Source organism: Gymnogyps californianus, chromosome 10 (genome assembly GCF_018139145.2).
Source record: "Gymnogyps californianus isolate 813 chromosome 10, ASM1813914v2, whole genome shotgun sequence".
NCBI classification, from domain to species: domain Eukaryota; kingdom Metazoa; phylum Chordata; class Aves; order Accipitriformes; family Cathartidae; genus Gymnogyps; species Gymnogyps californianus.
Genome location: NC_059480.1, coordinates 17,767,867 through 17,788,990, shown reverse-complemented (window position 1 = coordinate 17,788,990; position 21,124 = coordinate 17,767,867). Strand labels below are relative to the sequence as shown.

General features: G+C 54.8%; 1 protein-coding gene and 1 long non-coding RNA gene across 2 annotated transcripts; one reads left to right on the top strand and one right to left on the bottom strand.

The window, feature by feature from the left end:
• Positions 1–3,773: 3,773 nt before the first annotated feature.
• TFRC (transferrin receptor) lies at positions 3,774–18,199 on the bottom strand. The gene is made up of 18 exons (XM_050902151.1): positions 18,112–18,199; positions 16,206–16,419; positions 15,360–15,582; positions 15,017–15,160; positions 14,191–14,287; positions 13,671–13,793; positions 12,343–12,438; positions 12,030–12,169; positions 11,515–11,675; positions 11,088–11,207; positions 10,386–10,471; positions 10,200–10,263; positions 9,795–9,862; positions 9,338–9,405; positions 8,846–8,927; positions 7,694–7,915; positions 7,073–7,213; positions 3,774–6,781 (listed from the first exon to the last, which is right to left on the bottom strand). Exons 1-18 carry the CDS (start codon positions 18,142–18,144, stop codon positions 6,539–6,541), a joined length of 2,325 nt encoding a protein of 774 aa, XP_050758108.1. The 5' UTR covers positions 18,145–18,199; the 3' UTR covers positions 3,774–6,538.
• Positions 18,200–19,334: 1,135 nt separating this feature from the next.
• On the top strand, positions 19,335–20,874 carry LOC127020237 (uncharacterized). The gene is made up of 2 exons (XR_007767037.1): positions 19,335–19,581; positions 20,549–20,874. It is a non-coding gene; the product is annotated as an uncharacterized LOC127020237 (long non-coding RNA).
• Positions 20,875–21,124: the final 250 nt, after the last annotated feature.

The following is a 21,124-nucleotide window of genomic DNA, read 5'->3' as shown; positions in this document are numbered from 1 at the left end:
TAGCTCCAGGGGTTGGTAACAGGTTGCACAGCCTGCGCGGCCCCCACCCCACACCCCCGGGCCTCGGCGCGGCGGGATGGGGGGTGCAGAGGCTGCTTCTGCCCCGCTCCCTGCGGGGAGCAGCGCGCTTGGGGCCGGCGGTGGGACCAGGGCTGCAGCCAAAGGTGGGCCCGCAGCACCCAGGGTCCGTCCTGGACCCTGTCCCTAAAGAGGGGCCCAGCAGTGCAGACCTGCTCAGAGACACCCCTCCAGGCACATCCTGTTTTTAGGAGAGTTTTGCAAAGCCTAGCACTGAAAACCTTTGTTAAAGGGCTTTGCCCTGAGCCAGCTCAGCAAAGGGCTGAGTAAGGGGGGGATGCACGACCCCCAGAGCCCGCAGCACCTGATGAGGGGGGACCCACCTTGCAGGGCAGCAAGCCCATGCCAGAGCCCAGCGGCACCGGGGCACCACGGGGAATGCTGCGCCAAGGCGGCCCCAGGGAGACGGGTGCGTGGGGAAGCACCAGCGCCAGGCTCTGCCCCGGCCTGCCCTGCCCAGACGGCCCAGCCCCGGCACAGCCTCTGGCTCGCGGCAGTTCTGCGGGCAGAGACGCTGCCCCTGCCTGGGCTCCTCCAGCCACCTGCAAGCCCCCCTCCCCAGCTGCCGCTTACAGAGCAGGCAAGGGGTCCGACCGTGCCGGGAGAAGCTGAGCAGGGTCCTCCCGGCGAGATGGGGTCCTAGCCTGGGCTGTCGGCACCACCTTACCAGGTTTAACTAAAAGGTTTTATTAAAAAAAGCAAAACCAACAAAGACCAAAAGTACCCAAAGGGTCCTGAGCATTTAGAGAAAAACCTGCCACAATGTGGTTGGACACAGCTGCGGTGCTGCCCGCCAAGCCGGCAGACAGACTCCCCGCACCTCACCGCTGCTCCGGGTTTCAGCAGCAGCACAACACCCCGAGGCGCAGGGCCGGCCCCGGAGGACAAGGATCCTCTGTTCAGCGCCAGAGCTCCCAGGGAAGAGAAGAGCAAAGCCGCCTTTTCTCCAGGAAAAAAAAACCTTCCCCCGGCTTCCGCTGCCGTTTGGGAGGGTTCAAGGGCACCGCGCACCCACTCGCACCAGACCCCACTGCCTGCTCTGCCCTGGCATGCACGAGCAGGGGGGTCGGGCGTGCTGCCGGCCGTGGTTCAGCAGCCCCGCAGTGCCTGGGCACGACGGCAGCACTGGCAGCCCGCAGTGCTGCAGGGCACGGTGCCAGCAACGCCCGGTGAGGCGCAGCGGGCAGACGCAGACGCCGACCTGGGCAGTGCCAAACCCCAAACCCCGAACCCCCCCTGCCCCTTGCGTCGCCCCCCAGCAAGGGGTCGCGCCTCACTCCTTACCTCTGCGCTCACCGCCACTGCATCCTGCGTCGGGTCTGCAGCGTCACCACGGGGAGAGGACGGGCACGGCGGCGCTCCGGACAGCCTGCATGCCAGGCAGGATGCGCCCGCCCGCCTGCCAGGGCGGGGTGCGCCGATCGACGCCAGCGGCGGCCGGGTCCCGGGTGGGATCCCCCGCGGACAGGCGGCGGGCACCGGGTGCCAGATCCGGCCTCACACCCGGGCAGCCCTCCTGCGGCTCTGGTGGTGTGCCGGCGTCTGCGTGCCGGGGGTGCCGCCGGGGTGCTCCTGCTCCCCCGGGTAGAGCTCGCCCTCCTCCTGCACCCCGCCCCGCGCCTCCCCCTCCTCCTGCCGGCCCCGCCGCACCCACCAGCGGGCGCGGGCCGGGGGGCTCACCTCCCGCCGCCCCCCGCCCCGCTCCTGCTGCGCCCGCCGGCTCAGGCCCTGCTCCTGCCCGACTTTGGGGCCGTACTCCTGCACCCCCGCACGGCGCCCCGCGCCCGCCGCGGGGGCTGCGCCCCGGGACTGCCCCCCGCTTCCCCCGCCGCCGCTTCCTCCGCGCCCCGCGCCCGCCGCCGAGCCCGGGCCGCCCCCCGCTCCCGGGGCCGCCGCGGCTCCGCGCCCGGCTTGGGGCTGCCGATGGCGGTGACCGGCCCGGGCCGCTCGCCCCACTCCTGCAGGCCCGTCCGCTCCCCCAGCGGCACCCAGTGCCACCGGCCCGGCCCCCCGCCGCCGCCCGGCTCCCCGCCGCCGGCCACCAGCTCCTGGCCGCGGGGCAACGCCCCCAGCCCCGCCTCCTGCACCCCCCGGGAGAAGCCCCCCTCCTCCTGCACCCCCGGGGCCACCCCGCCGCCCTCCGGCACCCCCGGGCTCAGCCCCCCGCCCTCCGGCACCCCCGGGGCCCCGCTCGCCCCCTGCCCCCGGATGGTGCACGCGGTCCCGGCCCCGCCCCGGCCCCGCACGCTGGGGGAGCCCCCCCGGGGCCGCCCCCCGCCGCGGCCCCCCCGAGCCGCGCTGCTGAAGCCCCGGCGCCGCCGCTGCCGCCGCCGCTGCCGCCTCCTCCTCCTGCCGCCGGCGCGAGCTCCCGGGGCGGCGCGCACCCGGCCGGCCCCCGGCCCCGCTCTTAAAGGCGCCGCGTCGCCGCTTTACGTAACGGTAGTGGTGGGGGGGGGACGGGACAGCGGGGAGGTGGGTACGGACGGACCGAGCGGGGACGGACGGGCAGGAGGATGGGTGAGGAGTAGGGCGCGGGGATGGACAGACGGACAGACAGGTGCACGCGCAAACGGACGCGGACAGACTCACCGCGGAACAGCGCCGGGCCCCGGGAGCGCTCCGCTGCAGGGACCGGGGAGAAACGGAACACGGGGCACGGGCTGCCCTGCACCGCCGAGGGGCAGCCCAAATTCTTGCCCTCGGGTGCGTGGGGAGGAGCTGCACCCCCCCTTCCCTGCTGCCCCGGCGGGGCTGGCTCTGCCTGGCTGCAGCAGGGCTCCACGCAGCCCCGGCCTTGCCTCTCGGGGTGCTTTGCACAGCCACTGCAGGGAGAGGAGCCCTGCCAGGTTTGGGCAGGGAGATGCGGGAAACAACGCGTTTCCCACAAGTAAATCATCCCTGTTGGAAGAGGAGGGACCAGAGCTGTGCCGGGACAGCCCATAAGGAGTGAGCAGGGCTCCTGGAGAAGCTGCCTCCCACCCCAAATGCTGCATCTTCACGGGATGCTTGTAAAGCAGGAGGTGAGACTGGCACCAGGGATGGGCTAAGACAGCAGAGAAGAGCTGCGCATATGTAAAATGCAAAGCCCCAAACCAGTGCAGCCCCACCTGAGCAGGCCTCCGGGGCTGGGGATGCAGCTCCTGCTCCACCAGAGCTCTCTGGGGCTCTAAGCAGTAACCAGATACCCATCTGCACTTTGATGCAGGGGAGCTCCAGGATGGCGTGAGGGGGCAGGGGACAGCTCTGGCTTCCTGGGACACAGACACAGCCACCCACGGCCCTGCCCAGCCACCTTCGCACCAGCAGAGACCTGCAAAGCCACAGCCAGGGGGAAGTCTGACATTTCATCCTCCTCCCAAAATCCACCCCAACACCGCAGGCTCTTTCGGGTCAACGTGGTGACGGAGAGGCAGCAGGCAGGATGTGGCCATGAAAGGAGAGGGGTGGCTGGGGGACTTGCATACGTTGCTCCTCCACCTCATTGCCAGAGTCCTCATCCCACTCGCCTGCAGTGAGGCAGGACTCAGAGCCAAGCAGCATGGTGAAGTTTGGACTTGTTATTGCACATCAACAAGGTGGTACCGAAGCTGCCAGTTACCAGCCCTGATGGGGCAGGAGAGCAGCCTCCCTCCAGCTGCCCGAGCTCACCTGTGGCCACAACAGCATCGTGGCTTTGCAAGAACCCATGAGAGGAGTTGAGTGTTCAAGCTTTAAAACTTTATTCAAGCAGACAGCAGGTAACCCAGAAACAGAATTTCACACCCCACACCAGTCAGATGACAGCACTGAGCAAGGCATCCTGACATCCCAGTAGTCACAGTTGTGCTGCCTAGCCAGGAGACAGGCTTCGTCTTTCCCTGCTGGCTATAAAGCGCATGATTAAGTCTGACATCAAGATGCATGCAAACACTGCAGTGAGGACTCCCAGACAGCAGCTCTTAAATGCCATCCAGAACAGTGTCACTAGGAAACAGTAACACAGACAGAGCTGTACACATGCCTCAGAGACAGCAGGGTAGTTAAGGAAGAGCAAGGAGTTGCACAAGCCTGAGCATCAGGCTTCTAGAGAGACAGATGAAAATCCAGCCCTCCCAGCTGGTGAGCACTGAGCTCAGTAATTAGGCTGGGGGCTTGTCCTTGCCCGTTCCTTGTGGAGGCCCAGGTCTCTGCTCCAGCTGAACAATGTTCTTTCCCTCAAGGACTACTGCTGGGGCTCAGGTCACTCACTTGGTTTAGGTTTAAGCGCCAGAACAAACTGTTTGCAGAGTACAGAGCTGGCGAGAGCCAGCCAGCTGCTTTTTGGGAACAGGCAGTACAGTCAGCAGGTGTCACACAGAAGCAGTGTTCCGCTTCAGGTCAGAGAGCAGAGGGGCACCATGAGAAAGGTGCCACCGATTTCCCCCCTCCACACAACATCCAGGAGGCAAGACTGGAGTTTCCAGCGAGACCTGGGGAGCAAGCAGCTTCCCATGCATGCACGCCAGCATCGCCCCAGTGCCAAAGCAGGCCAGCCTCTTAAGTAGTACGCACACCCGTCTAGAGCGGTGACCAGAGCCCTCCAGACAGCAGTCAGCCCCCAAGCCCTACATTCACCTTTAATTCCCCAAGTCTTTGTAACTGATTTGAAGGAAGTTTACTAAATCACAGAGCACACAGTCTAACTAGTCTAGTTTCCACTAAACATTCAAGCACCAGTCCCATGACTGGAGGCAGGAAGCCACTTCAAGAGAGCACAGCTATTTGAAACAGTTCAGCATACAGAGAAGGTAGAGTCTAGGGAAGTACATAACAGACCAAAGTTTGTATCTGCATCACCACAGGAGAGTGAAAAAATAGGACTGCAGGAAGTTGATCCACGTTAGATACTAACCATCAAGCTTTGCAGATGACATTGCATGATAAGCATAGAACAATTATGGGAAACACTGTCCCCGATAATTACATACACCCATAGTGCAACATATGGAGGTCACTGCCTCCGATATAACACCGTGGTAGGCAAAAACTACCTTGTTCTTTACACATTATGGAAGACACTGCTCCCGATAATGTTAGGTTTCATGATACATCAGGTACTGGAAGTTTGCAGGAAGCTGCCATTTGAAAATTGGGCCAATGCCTAATCTGAGGCACAAGAAATTTGTGTGTGTTGCTGCAGACAGAGCTAGGGCTACACAGCGAGCCCCTCCACCAGGGCTGGGGCCAGGAAGGAAGCTGTGCTCCCCATGCAAGCACACCATGTCCAGAAAGAGGGGCAAAGAGGGAGTCCGAAGCCCACAGAGGAGCACGGACACTGCAGGGAAGCCGAATTTCTAAGTATTTGAGTTTCCACCCAGGTTTTCAGTATTTCAAGGATCACTTCGGAGTGCAACCCAGAGACTTGCTACCAGGTTTACACCTTCGAGTTTCTTCCAGAGGGGTGTTTTTGCCACAGAAAGCTTAATTGCTAGTTTTCAAAAAACTTTTTTTTTTGAGGGGCCTGTTTACATTATTTTAAATGCAAAGTTCCAGTATCATGTTTGATTGTAATAGCAGATGCTGCTTTATTCAAAAACGACAGTATAACTGTCATAATTATGGAAGGCACTGCTTCCGATAATTATCTTCTATAAAAAAACCACACCATTTATAGTGAACACTGTCACTGATAAATAAATAAACAAATAAATATCTCAGTGCCAAACAAGAGCCACCCTGCAAAATGGCATCAGTCAAACAGGGTTTGGCCAGCAAGAGACTATTTCACAAAAAGCCCCAGAGCAGCAAGGTCTGAAGTGCCAGTCTAGAGCCATTTCTCAATGCTGCAGGACTCGCTGAGGTGCCAGCTAAGGATATAAAGGGGGCATTAGATAATCTTTGGGTCATTTTCCCTGGGTATTGAGACCTGCCTCAGCAGAAGCAAGCCTCCAAGATGTCACTGAGACCCTGCTGTTGAGTAAAGGCAGGCCGGGCACTTCAGAGCTTGCTGATAATCCAGCACTTGCGGCTATTACTAGGTTGTTTTATTTTTGAACTACAGGTTGGTCTCTGCAGCTCCCTGCCAGAGAAGGGATCCTCATTACAAGCATTAAGAGGAATCCATTCCCTGTTTTGTCACTAGGTTTAGGGGGCCAACAATTAAAATCCTAAATAGATGAGGTACCTCCCCACTCAAGGTACCGGTTCAGGAGTCACCTGAGCTGTTAGTTCTCAAGAACACAGGAGAGCAAGCCCCACAAGCAGCGGTATGTGACCGGTTTTGACTGTGGTCAGATGGGAGCCTGGTCAGAGGAGATTTCATCGTAATCTTAATACCTGCTTTCAAACTGCCTCCTGTGAATTTGTCAAGGTGAGATTTAAATTTTATGCTCAACTTTGGTCAAAAAAGATTTGTTGCCAGAAAATCTACAGAAAGATAACACCATGTTAGGGAGTGGGTTTCCCTAATCCTGTACCTTACTTAACCAGGTGTTTGCTGTGTCTAGAATTCGTTGTCTGTATCCCAGATATCACCCACTAAGGCATTGGCAGCCCCTTTAATGGTCCAGGTCGCCAGGGCCAGCTGCTCTTTCAGCATGTTCACATCCACGCTGTCCCTGTTGGTTCTCAGCAGCTGCAGGTTCTCCAGCAGACTCTGCAGGGTGTGGGAGCCTTTGCCAAAGAAGATGTGGCGAAAGGGAGTATCTTTTGGCGAGAGGTACGGGGAGAGGAAGTCATACTCCACCTGGAGCAGGGGTGCAAATTTAGGGTTATACTCTCACCTCCCAAGTTCTTCTTTCCTCATCTGCCCCATCACGAACTCCCAACCTCTGATCCGCACCCAGCCCTTTCCCACAGTGGCTCTGCGAGGGCCAGACCCTCTCCCAACAGCAAGCGCAGAAGTCAGTCACGTTGACACTAAGCAAGCGGAAGAGATACCAGTCTGCACAGTGCCCATGGCTCCTAAGGAAGGAGCCCATCCCAGCCAGCACTCTCTTCCTTTGTGAAGAAAGGAAAACCAGTTGTAGATACCCACCTTCATGATCCTGTCATTCAGGGCTCTGCGGACAACCCTGTTTTCCCTGTCGCTGTTTGCGATCTCTCTTCTCAGTGCATCTGTAGCTCGCTGGAAGTCACCACGGGCAAAAAACAGCCAGTTCAAGGTCAGCCCCAGCGCCTGTGAGGGAGGAGCTGTTAGCAAACCTGATTTTCTTCTTTTGCTGCTCTCTTACCAAGAGAAAGTCTTGGGGTTTTTTTTTGCCAGTTTAACCAAGTAGCAGAGCGAGTTCCTGGCAGGCTCTTCTGAGGTCACTGAGCTCAGTGACATCTCTCCCACCCACAGTTTCTTGTAGGCTTTCAGCAGAGGTGCAAATGAGATGCAAAGCTGCACTGTGCTGTAAGTGATAACCAGACAAGAAACCATCCACATCCATTTCCTGGCTGTAGTGAGCTCTTGAGATTAGCTAAATCTGTCTGCCACAGCTACTCTGCCTGCACTGCTCTTATAAGGACCATCTATTCAGGTCACATCTTGCTACACTCTCGTGCCCAAAGGAGGAAGATGTCCACCCTGTTTTACCCAACGGCAGCAGAGCCTTATTAGCACATGGCCCCATAACAGTCTACAGGGATTGAGTGCACTTGGAGCCTTTCTTACCCTCACATCCCGATCATAGGGCAAAAAGTCCTCCTGGAACGCTAGCAATTCTTCACCATATCTCTCAAAGTCCAGGAACAGCTCATGGTCATGGGTCAGTCTGAGAGCTATTTGTCCAGCAACTTCTGCAGCAGCACGCATAAGAGCGTACAACTTGTCAGTCATCTTCAGGTTCTCCACAGTGTCCTGAGTAGTGCCCAAGTAGGGATATTCCTCATCTTTCTGCGAGAAAGAAGGCATTGAAGTTAGGGAAGAGTGCTTCTCCAGCTAGGATTTTTCACCTCCCACTACAGTTTGCTTGCTACTTCCACCACATCCAATCTCCTTGTGTTCTTAAGTAGCGAGACTTGAGTGGCAAAACTTCAAAGCACAGGGGAAGAGAATGGAGCTCCTGCATCTCGTCCCTCACAGTTTCCAGCGATCACCAGGATGCTCTGCTAGTTTGTTAGACCCAAAGACATATAGACCTTTTCCCCCCTCAGAGTTCACTGCAGAGGTGCAGGTAGGCAAATCCCAGTTTGGTATGTGCTGGCAGCACCCTCCAACCCTTCTTGGCAGGATAACACAAGGTTTTTTTATGGAACAAGTCTGACACTAACAAAATCCAAGCATTCATAAGCAGAGGAAGCTGTTTTCAGAAAGGCTCCAGGCTGCAGGCCTGCAGTAATAGAGCAGGCTGCTTCGCTGATGTCATTTTTGCCAGCCCCAAGCTGCAGCAGCAGACCTGAACAGTCTGAGTGAGTACTTGCTCTGGCCAACGGTACTGCTTCCCCAATGCACTTTGCTTGCTGACCAGCAGGCTGTAGTACAGTCTTTCACTGAAGCAGCAATAGCTTGACATCTTTATAGTGCTTTTAGCTTCCGAATCATTGACATCTGAGCCTCCAGCAAAGCAAGTGCCCCTCTCCCAACAAAACACGAGTGTTCAGGACTCTGCAATTGAGACTGTAGGCCAACCATGCCTCAGGAGGAGCCTTCACAGCAAGTACTGCCACAGCCACCAGGTCCAGAGGCTGCATCTCCTCCCCCAGAGAGGCTCTTGCATGGACAATGAGCTTAGGACAGCACCTTGTGCTCTGCCGTCCTGGACAGCAGATATCCTTACAGCACTTTCCACGGAATGAGTACACCAGGCACGCAGACAATACTTACATTGCAGAAACCAAAGGAAACCACCGGGATTCCTGAGTAGGCCAGGAAAGGGAACGCTGCATTATCCAGATCAAGGGGAACGCTGCAAAAGGTAAGTATTGAGTAGTTACCAACTGGTTTGGACATCCCAGGAAAAAAAGCTACAAGCCCTAGAGTTGAAGCTCTGAGCCAACTGGACTACCCTGTCTAGACAGGGCTGGTTTTGGCAAGGAGTCCCGGCCAAGTGCCGAGGGCTGCTCGTCCATTTCCGGCCACTGGTCTTTGTACAAGGCTGTTCTTGCCCTACAAAAAGGTGTCTGGGCTGCCTACAGGCAGCTTGGGGCAGCACTAAGCACAGCTAGTGTTTTACTGTTCACGCTTGCCTGATCGCATTGCGGCAGGTAGAGCCTGCTCCGGACAGCGGTATGACACTCCAGCACAAAGAGCAGAAGCCATTTAGTTTGTTCCTTTATGGAGATTTGCTTTCCCAAAGAGCAGGATGACCATACTTACACTGTTTTTACCCAGTCAGAGCCAACTCTGTCATACAGGCTTCCTGAATCCTTTGTTGGGTCCTTCACCTGCACAGAGATGACAGTCACTGCACTTGTTCTGACCTCTGCTTGGGCTTCCAGGTCCATCCTGGAGCTTGCACTGCTGTGCAGATGCCAGAGTCAGGTCTGCTCCCCTAACCTTTCTCCACACAGGCACAGTTCATGCAGGACAGGCATTCACCTCCCACTGAACTGTGGCATTTGCTGATTTTAGCTTCTGCATGTGTGAACTGCAATTCCTGGAGCCCAGCTGACTTCAGACAGGGCCCTCCAGAGTATCTCAGCCCTTTCTCCTAAGTGGGGCTTTCTCCTCAGAAGATGCCAGCTAGGGAAAGTGACCCAGCACAGCTCTGGCTGCTTTCAGTTCCTCCTTAAAACTACAGTCACCTTAATTAGCCCAAGACCCTTCAACTCACCGCCTTCATAGTTCTCTCCAGCAACGTGTACAGCAATGGGCTAGCAGAAATCTTCAGGTGGTTGAAGCCTGCAAAAAAGAAAGGGTGTTTGACATGCCAACACAATTAACCACTACTGCTAGAGCTGCTCAGCCCTTTGACTGAGCAACAACAGATCTACATCTTGTTGCCAAAGAATCTTCAGACACAGGACAGTCTACTGGGACCTAGCAGAGCTGCCTCTTCTGGCTCAAGCTGCAGCAACCTCCCAGCTTCAACGACAACAGGAGAATAAATGGAGTCTTGCCAGTCTTCCACCCAGCATCAACCTCAGGCACAGTCCCCATTGCTGGAGGTTAAGGGATGTCTGATCCCAAGCTATTCTGATCCCACTCAGTTTCAAGAAACTTAAGAGTAGCAGGTTACCTAGGACTGCAGCATCCAAGTTAATGTAAGTGAAGGCTTTGGCATGCAGCGTGGCAGAGTACCCCTAGAACAAAACAAGTATTTTAAGATAAGCAGTAGCAGTACAACACCAGGATGTTTAATCCACAGGAACAGGAAATCACAACTGCACAGTCATCATGCAGAAGTGTATCAAAGAAACAGTACCTCCAGCCATTCAGTAGCACCCACAGCTCCGTACTCTCCCGCACTCCAGCTAGCGAAGATGATGCTGCGCCTTGGTTTGTAGCCATCTGTAAAGAGAGAGAGACTGAGATGTCTGCCCTTCCCCCACGGAGATGTAGATTAGCACTGAGGGCCTGGGTTGATGAATCGCCTGCTCCTCAGAGCTGAAGCTTTCTGGCTGCTGCAAACATGCACACTAGTGGCTGCACAGACATCGTACCCTGCCCCTTCAAGCTGCAGAACTGTCTAGGAAAACCATGCTGTCTGCATTTCCCCCCTTTTTTGTTTAGCTGCCTGAAGCCTAAATTAACCGTGGAGACAAGAGCACTCACACAAAGTGCCACCATGCAGCCCCTGCCGCTTCAGCTGGTCAGCCACTTAAGTGTTTTCCCACCTTCAGGCCTGGCTGTCCAACAGACGGCTCAAGTTTGAGGTTTGCATTGTGTGTTATCCAAGGACATTCTTGCATTCAAGCCATACCAGATACAAGCAGGCAGTCCCTTGGAAGCAAGTGCTCACTGCAGGCAAGTTGTCTATGCTGGACAATAGCTTCTCAAGAAGCTTTGTCAGATTCCCTACGCCTTCCCAAAGGATTATTTTGTAACTGGGCTCTCCAATGTCAACACACACAGAGCTAAACCTGCATCACCTCCCACCCCCATGCTTTTGTACACAAATATTTACCATTTTTCACCATGTCTGAGATCACACGGGCAAGTTCCAACAATATGGCAGTTCCAACGCCAGCCTTGGCCGCTCCTGGGCCCCAGGAGTCTCTCTGGGCTCCGATCACAACATACCGATCTATAAAGGAGACATCAAGATCTGAGCTGCAAGCTTCAGGTTGCAAACACCATTTATCAGAAGAGTAGCTTTGAGCTTCTGTATTAGGAACATAGTACAGAGTCTGACCCCTGAATCTGGCACACTGCTTGCTCTCATTCAGCCTTTCCCTGGCAGCGTGGTTCAGCTTTTTCCTTGACCCTTAGGGAAGGGTCTTGGTTCTGCTGAGGAAGTGGGTGTCTCTGCCTGGGAGCAGCTGTCATATTCCGATGATCACAGAAGAGGAAGGGTTCCTCTCAAGACTGAGCCACAAGGCAGTTGCTGTTACCTGGTTCTTCAAATCCCTTGACAGCACCAAAGATGTTCAGAATCTTCCTGTCCACCATAATGTTGTTCACGCTCAGTTTCACTGTCATGTTGCTCTGCATCCCCTGACATCCCATGAACGCGCTTTTCCAATCCAGAAGGCATTTTTCTGCACCCATTCTCCTGAGGGAAAAAGAGAGATCCTTTGAACTCATTATCCAGCTCTGACCTCAAGGCTGCAGGTGCAGCCTTGTTCAGGGCCTGCTCAGGAAATAGCCTGCAGTCCTGTACCACTAATTATGCAATGAGAGGCAGGATGCAGAGGCCAAGAGGAATCCAACACTAGATTAAGTTCCGTCTTTAAGACATGAGACATGGACACAAGTGACATTTCTCCAGCCAGTTCCAGTAAGCGCTCCCTGCGATACACAGCAGAGACCAGTAGAGAGCTCCCTGGGCTCACAATACCTCAACACCACGCTCACCCCTGCAAAAGGGCCACAGCAGCCTAGCCTGCAAGCCAGGAGAAACAGTTACCTGAACAGCCTGGATATTGCTTCGCTAGAGATAGTCTGAACAGCAATGCGAGGTAGTCCAGAAGATTCCACTGGTGGGAACTGGGTGTGGTTAAAAGAAGGGAAGCCTGGGGTGAAAGGGTCTCCAGTTCCAAGGTGGGCCTGTGAAAAGCAAGAGGAGTCCTCAAGTCTCAGAGGAGACCAACAGTTTTCATCTACACAAGGGCATGAAGCACTGCTGAGCCAGAGGCCTGCAGAAGGACTGCTGCAGTCTGCAGTACACAGTGAGAAATGTTCTCGAGAACAACAAACAGGGGAGCCAGTTGCATACTCACATGTCCAAAGGGGACAAGTGCATCTGTATTCTTGTACTCGGAGGGGTCCAGGTACATCAGGGCACCAACTGCTCCTGCCTCTTTGGCATTTGCAACCTGAAGCAAAGAGGAACATTAACTGCACATTTGCACTGCAAGCAAGGGGAGTTAAGGGAAGTACACAGAGTAATGGTGTGAAGGGTTGTGCTCCTCAATGCCCAACTCCACAACAGATTTTAACAGCTACCTGACAGCAACAGATACACAAGGAAGCTGAATACTAGCAGCTCAGTCCTACTCCAGGCAGAGCATGTCTAACACCCTTCTGAACAGTTAGGACACTCCACAGTTAGTGTCTCACCCTATGATTGCCTCAGCTCATACTTGCTCCTCAGAGCAGCTTAGAAGAAAGATGTTATTTAATTTTGGTTATGCTCCATGTTTTCCCAAGACAAGATAAGCAGCCACTGGAGGCTCACCTTCACATGGAAAATGGAGGCAGAGTGGCCTAGTCAGGTCCCTGTTTAATACACCTACAACCCAGCTGCCTCCAACATGCCACCAGTACAAACACTCTTGCAAGGCTAGACACCAGTTTGAAAAGTGGGAAGGGGATTGGAGAACCAGTGAGCACGCCTTGCGGAAGCACTTTTCAGCTCTGCCTGTGTCTGATGCATGCAGACAGGCAGAGTCTGACTGGAAAGAGTCCTATGCACCCCAGCCTCCCCAGGAGCACCGATCTGAGGGGCAGCTCTGGGTCAGAGCTAGAACAGGCTTGCGTACAGAAGGACTTGGATGCTTTAGGCTGCTTGGCTATTCGGTTCTACTCGCTACGGAGGGAATATTACAGCAACGTGCAAGGCAGCTGACTGGGTATGCAGTGCCAGCACCTTCACTTGCTCCAAGTGAACAGTCAGCAAGGGCCCAAGTGAGACACTGCAGCCAAGCTTTGAAAGTATCTGGCTGCAGCAGCAAGAGGTGTTCTGGAGGCAACGCTGTTCTGCTTCTAGCAGCCCTACTGCTGCATCTAGCAATACCAGCCAGCTCTGCACCCTCTAGCCCCCAGGCTGCCTCCCAGCTCCATCACTCCAGATGCTTGGCGGTCCCAGCAAGACTGCCAGAGGCCAAGAAGAATACCACCATGAACGGTAACCAGCTCTGTTCAGTCTTGGTGTCCAGACCTGCACATGGAGGCTTAGTGCAAACAAGCAAGACCAGACCGGCAGGGACAAGCCTACATACACAAGTTCTATAGACCTGAACGAAGACACACCTCTGTACCTCAAAGAGGAGGAAGCATAGCTTCCTGCTGCCAAGTTTGGCCAGGCTTTGGGGCACAGACTGCTTACCTTCTCAGCAAGGGTTATCTTTCCAGCTCTGAAGATGACTATGGTTTCATCCAGTGAAACACCCTGCTTCTGTATCTTCTGAAAATCAGCTTTCAGTCCATAGTTCACATGGACTGGTTTGCCCTGGAACAAAAACACTGGTTATAAATGCAGCAGTCCCATGTCAGTAAGATACCTGAAACAGCCTACAGAGTCACCGTAACAGTGACTCCCATTAACAGTAGAGAGTTCAAGCTCAGCAATGTAAACTCTGATCACATGCAACATGCCTGTTGGAGTAGCACTTCTGCTGGGATCCAGACAGGAACCTTGACAGAGAAGTTTAAACAGTCACTTCTGCATCTTGCTGAAGTAATAAAACTATGTGGGCCCACTCCTCACCCCACTCTCCCCACCACCCCCCTCAGCTCTCTAAGTGGGGAGGGCTTTATACACTCCATATCTTGAAGGGACATATTTTGGACATTGCCACCTGGTAAGTGTGCAAGCACATTTCCAGGATCTTCTTGGAGTCACTTACAACAACTGAGCCACTCTTGCTGTATGCCACATATGCACTGGGACTCTCCAGTTCCTCTTCTTTACCATTTTCCAGAATAGACACTTTGTTGTTGCTACTGTTAAACGTAAAGAGACAGTGTTATGCTCTTTCATACATAAACTCCGTATTTAACTAGCTCCCATCTTTCAGTCTGTGCCCTAGTAATTCTGATCAAGGCAATGCAGAGCCTGAAACAGGCAGACTCATCCCAGTACTTCTGTGCAAGAACCTCTGGGGTTGTTCAGAGACATTAACAAAGGCTAATTTCTAAGACAAGTAGCAGAAAGAATCTCTGCTTCCAAGTCTTAGTCCCCTCCTTAGAGGAGTTAAGCAAATTCATTCCCCCCCACCCCGACACAAACGGGCAGGTAAGACATGAGGGTATGAGCTGTCAGCCAACCCAATGCCTGTCGATACCCTCCTGAGCTACTACAGGAGCGACTGCCAGGTCTGCAACACCTGTCTGGATGACAAGACAGAGTCGCCCACGCTAGCAGCTTTAGACACAGGGAATCTGCCCTTCAGCTGAGTTTTTAACTCAAGTTGTTTTCTCTCCACTTCCTAAGCATGCTTTGAGGAAACAGCTGTCCCAGGAAAAATCCAGAGGGCTGCTACCAGACCCTCTGGATTTAGAAAGCCTGAGAAGAGACAGGAGCAGCTATTGCTTGGCTAGATTGAGGCATTCTTTGGAGAGGGGTAACTGGCTTGCAATTTTAGCACTGCTTTCAGCAGAAATCACGTGTTTGCTCAAGACTACAGATATCCACGCTGTAAGGAAGAGATCTGCATCTCTTCATTAACGTACCTCCCTTTGACCTGCAGCTTAATGTAGTGCTCATCGTTCCACACTTCATCCAAGTGGAAGCTGGCAAACTGCTCATGAATGTAGCTGGCAATGCTCTCATCTTCACTCTGGCCAGCTTCAAAAGAGTGCTTATTTGCTCTTTGCCTGCAGGTAACAGATGTATAGCTTAGGCTACAGCACCAGGTTGCACTGCAGTGCTCCAGCCTGCAAACCCAAGTTGGATGCACCCTTTAAGCCCATGTTTAACCACATGCCACCCCACAACATCTTTAAGAGGCCCTTGTTCTCAAAGGAGCTTGAGTTCTGCTCTCATAGCTGTAGCTAAGCTTTCTGGAACTGTTACCTCAAGTTGTCCTCAAGATGTCTGGCTGACAGCTTATCTGACAACAGGGTTCTGAGCTCAGGCCAGTAGAGGACAGGTGGTCCAGGAATCTCTTCTTCCTCAGTTTCATCATCATCCACTAAGTAAGATGTGGTAGGATTCATCTCACAGTTGCCACTTCCATCCAGACACCTGCTAGCCTTTTGCATTCGTCCACGATAACTCAAGTAGCCAATCAGAAACCCTATGGACAGAACAGGTACTTCTTTGTGCTGCAGAAAGATGACTAAACCAGCCCCACACCATACAAGTGCATTCAAAGCAGCTTCAGGGTTAAGATGCATCTCTGGTCTCACACCATTTTTGACAAACTGGCATACCTAAGGACAGACAGGAATATGCAGCCTGATATTGTGCCTGAGCTGGCATATTTTAAGGTACACTGTAAATCTGATCTTGTACTCGGCAAAGTCCCTCCAGCACCACTCAGGAAGGAGAATGCTTACTTTAGGTCAGTGGCAGTCTTAAAACCCATCAGAGACAAGCACCAGAGGCTTTACTGATTATGTTGACCCACATCTCTAGAGAAGTGTTAAGAGTTAATCGAGGGAAAACCAGTACACTTGCCACATGGACCAGTTTGCCCTTTAGCTAAGTCACAGTTCCACTGTCAAAGTTCACACTTTTTTGTACCAATTCTGTACCATAAGTCTGAGCTAGACATACTTAGAGTTAGTGCGAGAGGCTGCAGCCTGGATCCAGGCTCTTTAATTATCTCCTGAAACAATACAGATTCAAATGTTAACAGCCTCAGATATACTCAATACCAGAGTCCACTTCATGCAGTTGCATCCCACCCTTCCTTACCAATCAAAAGGAGGAGGACAGCTGTGATGACTAGGAAGCAGCGGTTCTTGCCACTCCTCCATGGAGGAGGCATGCTGCCATGCAGGTGCTCTGGTCTCCCAATTTCACCTCCTTCCTCATCATCAGCAGACAGCTTCATCTCCACATGGCTGTTGTCTCCATCCGTTTGCCGGGCAACACTGAAGCGTGTGTACGACATCGGCTCGCCACCAAACTGTGTTGAAAGACAGTCATGTGACGGAAGTTTGCTACACCAGCCTACAGTCCTTGCAGCCAGCTGCACCTATGCTCCAACTCAAATACAGCTTGTTCATCTGAAACTGCTCCAGTGCAGCCTGAGCATTTGGCTGTCTATAAGTCAGGTTGGCTGCTTTGAACAGACAGTTAGACTCGGACCCACTCAGGGTCTCCCGAGTCTATTTAGCATCTGTTTGCCCTACACAAGTTCAGAGCCACACTGGTCAGAGTCTAGCTTGGAGGGAACTATTGATCAGGACAGAGGAAAGGGAAGGCAACCCCTCCATGGTTGTGCCTTTGAGCCACATCCACTTTGACGTAAATACTCTCATCCAGTACCTAGATAACCTTGTATTAAACTACCCCAGGCTACTCTTATATTACACTATTGATGAGTATTATAAAGCAGCTAGGCTGAAGAGAGACGACCCATGGGAATCCTGCTGCCTCAGCTAACATGAAAGTTGAAGATACACCTCCCACATCCACCAGCGACTGGAACTGTTCAACGGCTGTTTATCAGTGCCCAAGCAGGACAGCTTCTAGTCTGGAGCCCACTTTTCTAAACAGCTGCAACACACAGTCCAACCACCCACAGAACAGCAGCCTGTGCACAAGGCAGTCGCTCAGATTAACAGAGTTAAACTCAATTCCAGGCACAGCCAGGCACTGAGCAGAACCACTCAGCTTCCATCAGAGCCGCTGAACTTGCCTGCAGCCACAGTTGTGCTGGGGACAGGCAGGAGACTGGCTAAAAGGCCAGAATAGTTTTGGGAGCAACAGTCCTGCAGCCCCTCTCCACTGTACTGGAGAAGCAGCTGGTGGCAAGCACCCAAGCCCTGTTAAAATCTCAGCAGCTCATCCACAGTTCTCGGCTCACTCTCAAACTACAAATCAGCAGTTGGAGGTGAAGAGACCAGACATCAGCTTGGTTGGTCAAAACTAAACCAATGTCATTTCAGACCTGCAGTTCCATTCTGGCCCACGCTACCCGCAATGAAGTGGCTGGCTGCTCACATTTCAAGAAAGGGCAACACCGCAGTCTATTCTAGCAGTCTCCCTGCTCAGCTGCTTGATAGCTTGGCTTCCCTCATGCTTTGCAGAGGACATGCCTCAACCCCACATAACCTCCATACTTGTTCAGAGACCAAACCATCACATTCGCAGTCCTAACCTAGGATCATTTCACAGTCCAAGCTCTCTAGGACTGGCGGGCTTGGCTGAGCAAGCTCAGAGCTACCTCCTCCTGCACATTTGTTTCAAAGCACAGGTCGCATTCAAAGGCTGGACTTGTGGTTGAATTCCCACCCCCAAAGTAACATAATAGAACACATGTTGATTGTCTTGATATGCATTTAATCAGCTTCCTCAGCAGCACTTCCTCCTGGAACATTGTTCAAGGCTTGCCCTCCCCCCTTATCAGCTTCCTGAGAGACCCAAGACATCGTAGCAGTTAACGATAACCCCACCAGCACTGAACCACTTAAGCCACCACCTTATCATGGCCAGCTAGCTGCAGTGACATTTGGCTCGCAACCCACACAGTAGCACCTAACACTGCTTTGGATTCGTCATCTTCTCTGATACTGACACGGACATTGTTGAACCTTTCTTCTGCAGTATCGTCAGCCCACCAAGAGACAAATGGCACAGGGGGACTGTGTCTTACCAAGTTAGAGATTGCTGCTCTGGCATGGTCCATTGCCTTCTGAAGGAGTGCCCACCAACTTGACCAAAGCCCTAGAAGCTCAGAACACAACAAGTCAAGTCAGGCTGTTCCTCTGCCACTACATAAGAGTCAGGGAAGTGCAAGGGGCCCGTGGGCATCGCACCTGGCAGGGATGCTCCCCGGGATGCTCCCCAGCTGCCGGGGAGCGCAGGGCCCCCCCGAGCCCACCATCCCGCTGCAGTTACCCCGAACCCCTCAGGGCCCAAACCCCCTCCGCCAGCCCGGGGGGAAAAGCCCGCGCTCCGGGCGCCTCACGGGGAACGGACCTTCCCTCCTCCCGCCAAGCACCCCGGCAGGCGGCCGACAATCCCCAATCCCTCAAAAATAAGGTAAAGAGGAGAAAAAAAAAAAAATAAAACCAGCATAGAAGTAGCCTCCCGCGAGGGGCTGGGCTGCCCCGGTATCGCGGGCAGGGCCCGGCTGCGGGCCGCCAGATAAGCGGGCCGGGCGATACGCCGCCCGCTAAGGGCACGTCTCCCCTCCGCCCGGGCCTGCAGCCGCGTCCGAGCCACGGGGGCGGCCCCGCACCGGGGCCCTACCCACCTTCAAGGTCAGGCAGTTATGGCGGCCTCCGCCGCGGCCACGTGCGTACGTGCGCGCCCGCCCGCCCGCCCCGCCGCCGCCAACCGCGGCTGCTGCTGCTGCCGCTCCAGCAATAACAGCGCCGCCGGCGCCGCCCGCCCCGCCCCCACGTGTCGGCCACACCGCCTGCGCCTGAGGGCGGGCGGGCGGCCACCGTCCCGTCCCGTCCCGTCCCGTCCCGTCCCGTCCCGTCCCACGGCCGGCTCGCGCTCCCCGCTAACTCACCCGCCGCCCCTCCGCTCCTCGCGCCGCGGCCAACTGCCGCAACGGCAACCGCAGCGCGCTTCTCCCTCCCCTCCCCGCGCCCCGCCCCCGCGGCCCGCAGCCAATCCGCGCGGCAGGACCGCCTACTCCCCCCGCGGCGGCTGCGCCGCACGCTTCCCGCCGCGCTTTGAGGCCTCCGCGCCGCCCGTGCTCCCGGCTCCGGGCGACCGTTTTCATGGCTGCCCGCGCCTCCCCTGCGGTGAGGGGCGGTCTGTGCGCGGTGCCTGCAGAGCCTAGCCGAAGGGCTTGCGCCTGGGGGTGCGAGGGTGGGCTCTGCCTGGGGAGGTGGGGCGGCTTTGGCGCCCTTAGGCCGCCGCAGCGGCGGAGGGGAACCTCCTTCCGCCGGCTCTGCGTGTTGGCCGGTTGCTGCTGCCCTACCTGAGCAGCCCCCGCCGCGGGGAAGGAATATGAGGAAGCCGCGTTGGTTTTAAATTGCCTTCGGATGCCCTCGGGACGGCGGAGGAGCCGCTTGCAGAGTGGCGTGTGTTTTACTGGGCAGACGCGAGTTCCAGCTTCCCCCACGGGAAGGGCTGGAAGCGGGGCAGCCGCCTGCCGCGCAGGGAGGTGAGTTTAACGCTTCTTCCTGCGACGGGTGTGCTTTTACCACAGTACGCGGCGGCCAAAAGGAGAAGCAGGTCACAGATTCATCACTCCCACCCTCTCAGCATTTTGAGGGAAAAATATTTTCCTCCCTGCGTGGTGCAAAGCAGATGCAGGACTCGCTCTGGCCTGGGAAGCGTTCAGCATCTTCAGGTCCCAGCAAGTCATGCGTGCTCAGGGCTGCCTTTTTTGATCTGAACAAGCAGAGGCACCCAGGGTGCCTTTCCTTCATGTTGTGCTGCCCGAGATTGCTATTTTATTCACATGATGAGAAGCGTGGCAGGCCTTTATGAGAGCCAGCGCCAGCAGTGCATAAACACAAGAAGCATGGACAGCCCATGTCAGGCCATGGTCTGCTTGTGGCCCGCAGAGCAGTTTCTGTGGCCACCCAGGCTGTGCTGGCAAAAGCATCCGTTTGGTGGACACCACGGGATCGCTCCAGCTCTGAATTAACTGGTCCTCACCCCAGCCCTCTCCCTGGGGCAGGCAGAGTGATCCCACGCCATGGTGGGAGCTCCCTGCTGTGCAGAGCTCAGTCTCTAAAAGCCAGCAGGTGCAGAGCGGTGAGGTTCCCTGTTTTGTTTCTAAGCAGCTTGAAGGAGAAGCGGAACATATCCGTTGTTTGACAAAATGAAGTTCTAGCACGCATCTTTCAGTAGGCTTCATAAGGTGAAGCAACGGGTAAGGAGGCAGCTCAGTGGGTTTAGAGTGAAAGTGGTAAATAATATACTGGGGGTATCTGGGGAACCCATAAGCCACCCATGCCTTTGGCAAGTCTATCTCCAGTTGTCAGTGTGATGCTGGGTTGAGGCTTGCAGCTTGGCCAGGCACCAGCTGGGGCTGAGAAGGGAGCTCCCCCTGCCAGGGGCTCTCTCTGCCTCGGCTTCCCGAGGACTACCAGGGCTGTGATATTTCTTCTGCTTCCTTTCAGCTGATGGCTAATCTCATAAAGACCCCAGCTGCATGGACCCTGCAGAACATCTCACCCTCCTCGAGCACCCACTGACATTTGCTGTCTCCAGAATTGCCCACGGTCATGAGTGGGCCCTGGCTGCAGCTGCAGCCTCCTCTGCCCTGCCTGTCTGGGCTCCAGCACGAGTGGAGGTCACCACTTCCAGCCTTGGTCCTTCAGCTCAGGGCATCCGTCAAAGGCATGCTGGAACCGGGGAACGCTTCAGGGTTTGGGTGTGTGCGTGTTCTGCAATGCTGTGCTCATTTTTCCCTTGCTCATTAAAGAAATAAATTGGTAGGCCTGGATTATTACCTCAAATCCTCTCCCAGGAAAGAAGGATGGGAGCAGAAAGTTTGTAGCTTGGCAGAACACATGATTGCAAAGAGGATTATGTTTTGTGAAAAGCAGTACATTCCTGCGCTGATAAAGGGGGAAATAACTAGATCTGAAACTTGATGCGGCTGTGTGGAGACAAGCCTCCTGTAAAGCGGCTCTCAGGCAAGACGTGGTGGTGGACCCGCTAGCTCCATTTGCCAGAGAAGGTTTGAGCCAGGC

Coding starts and splice junctions, on each gene's coding strand:
- TFRC (XM_050902151.1), bottom strand. CDS start 18,144: ATGGACCATGCCAGAGCAGCAATCTCTAACTTG. Junction 13,794..14,190: donor GCAAGAGTGGCTCAGTTGTT/GTAAGTGACTCC, acceptor TTTTTGTTCCAG/GGCAAACCAGTCCATGTGAA. Junction 12,439..13,670: donor AGATAACCCTTGCTGAGAAG/GTAAGCAGTCTG, acceptor TCTTTGCTTCAG/GTTGCAAATGCCAAAGAGGC.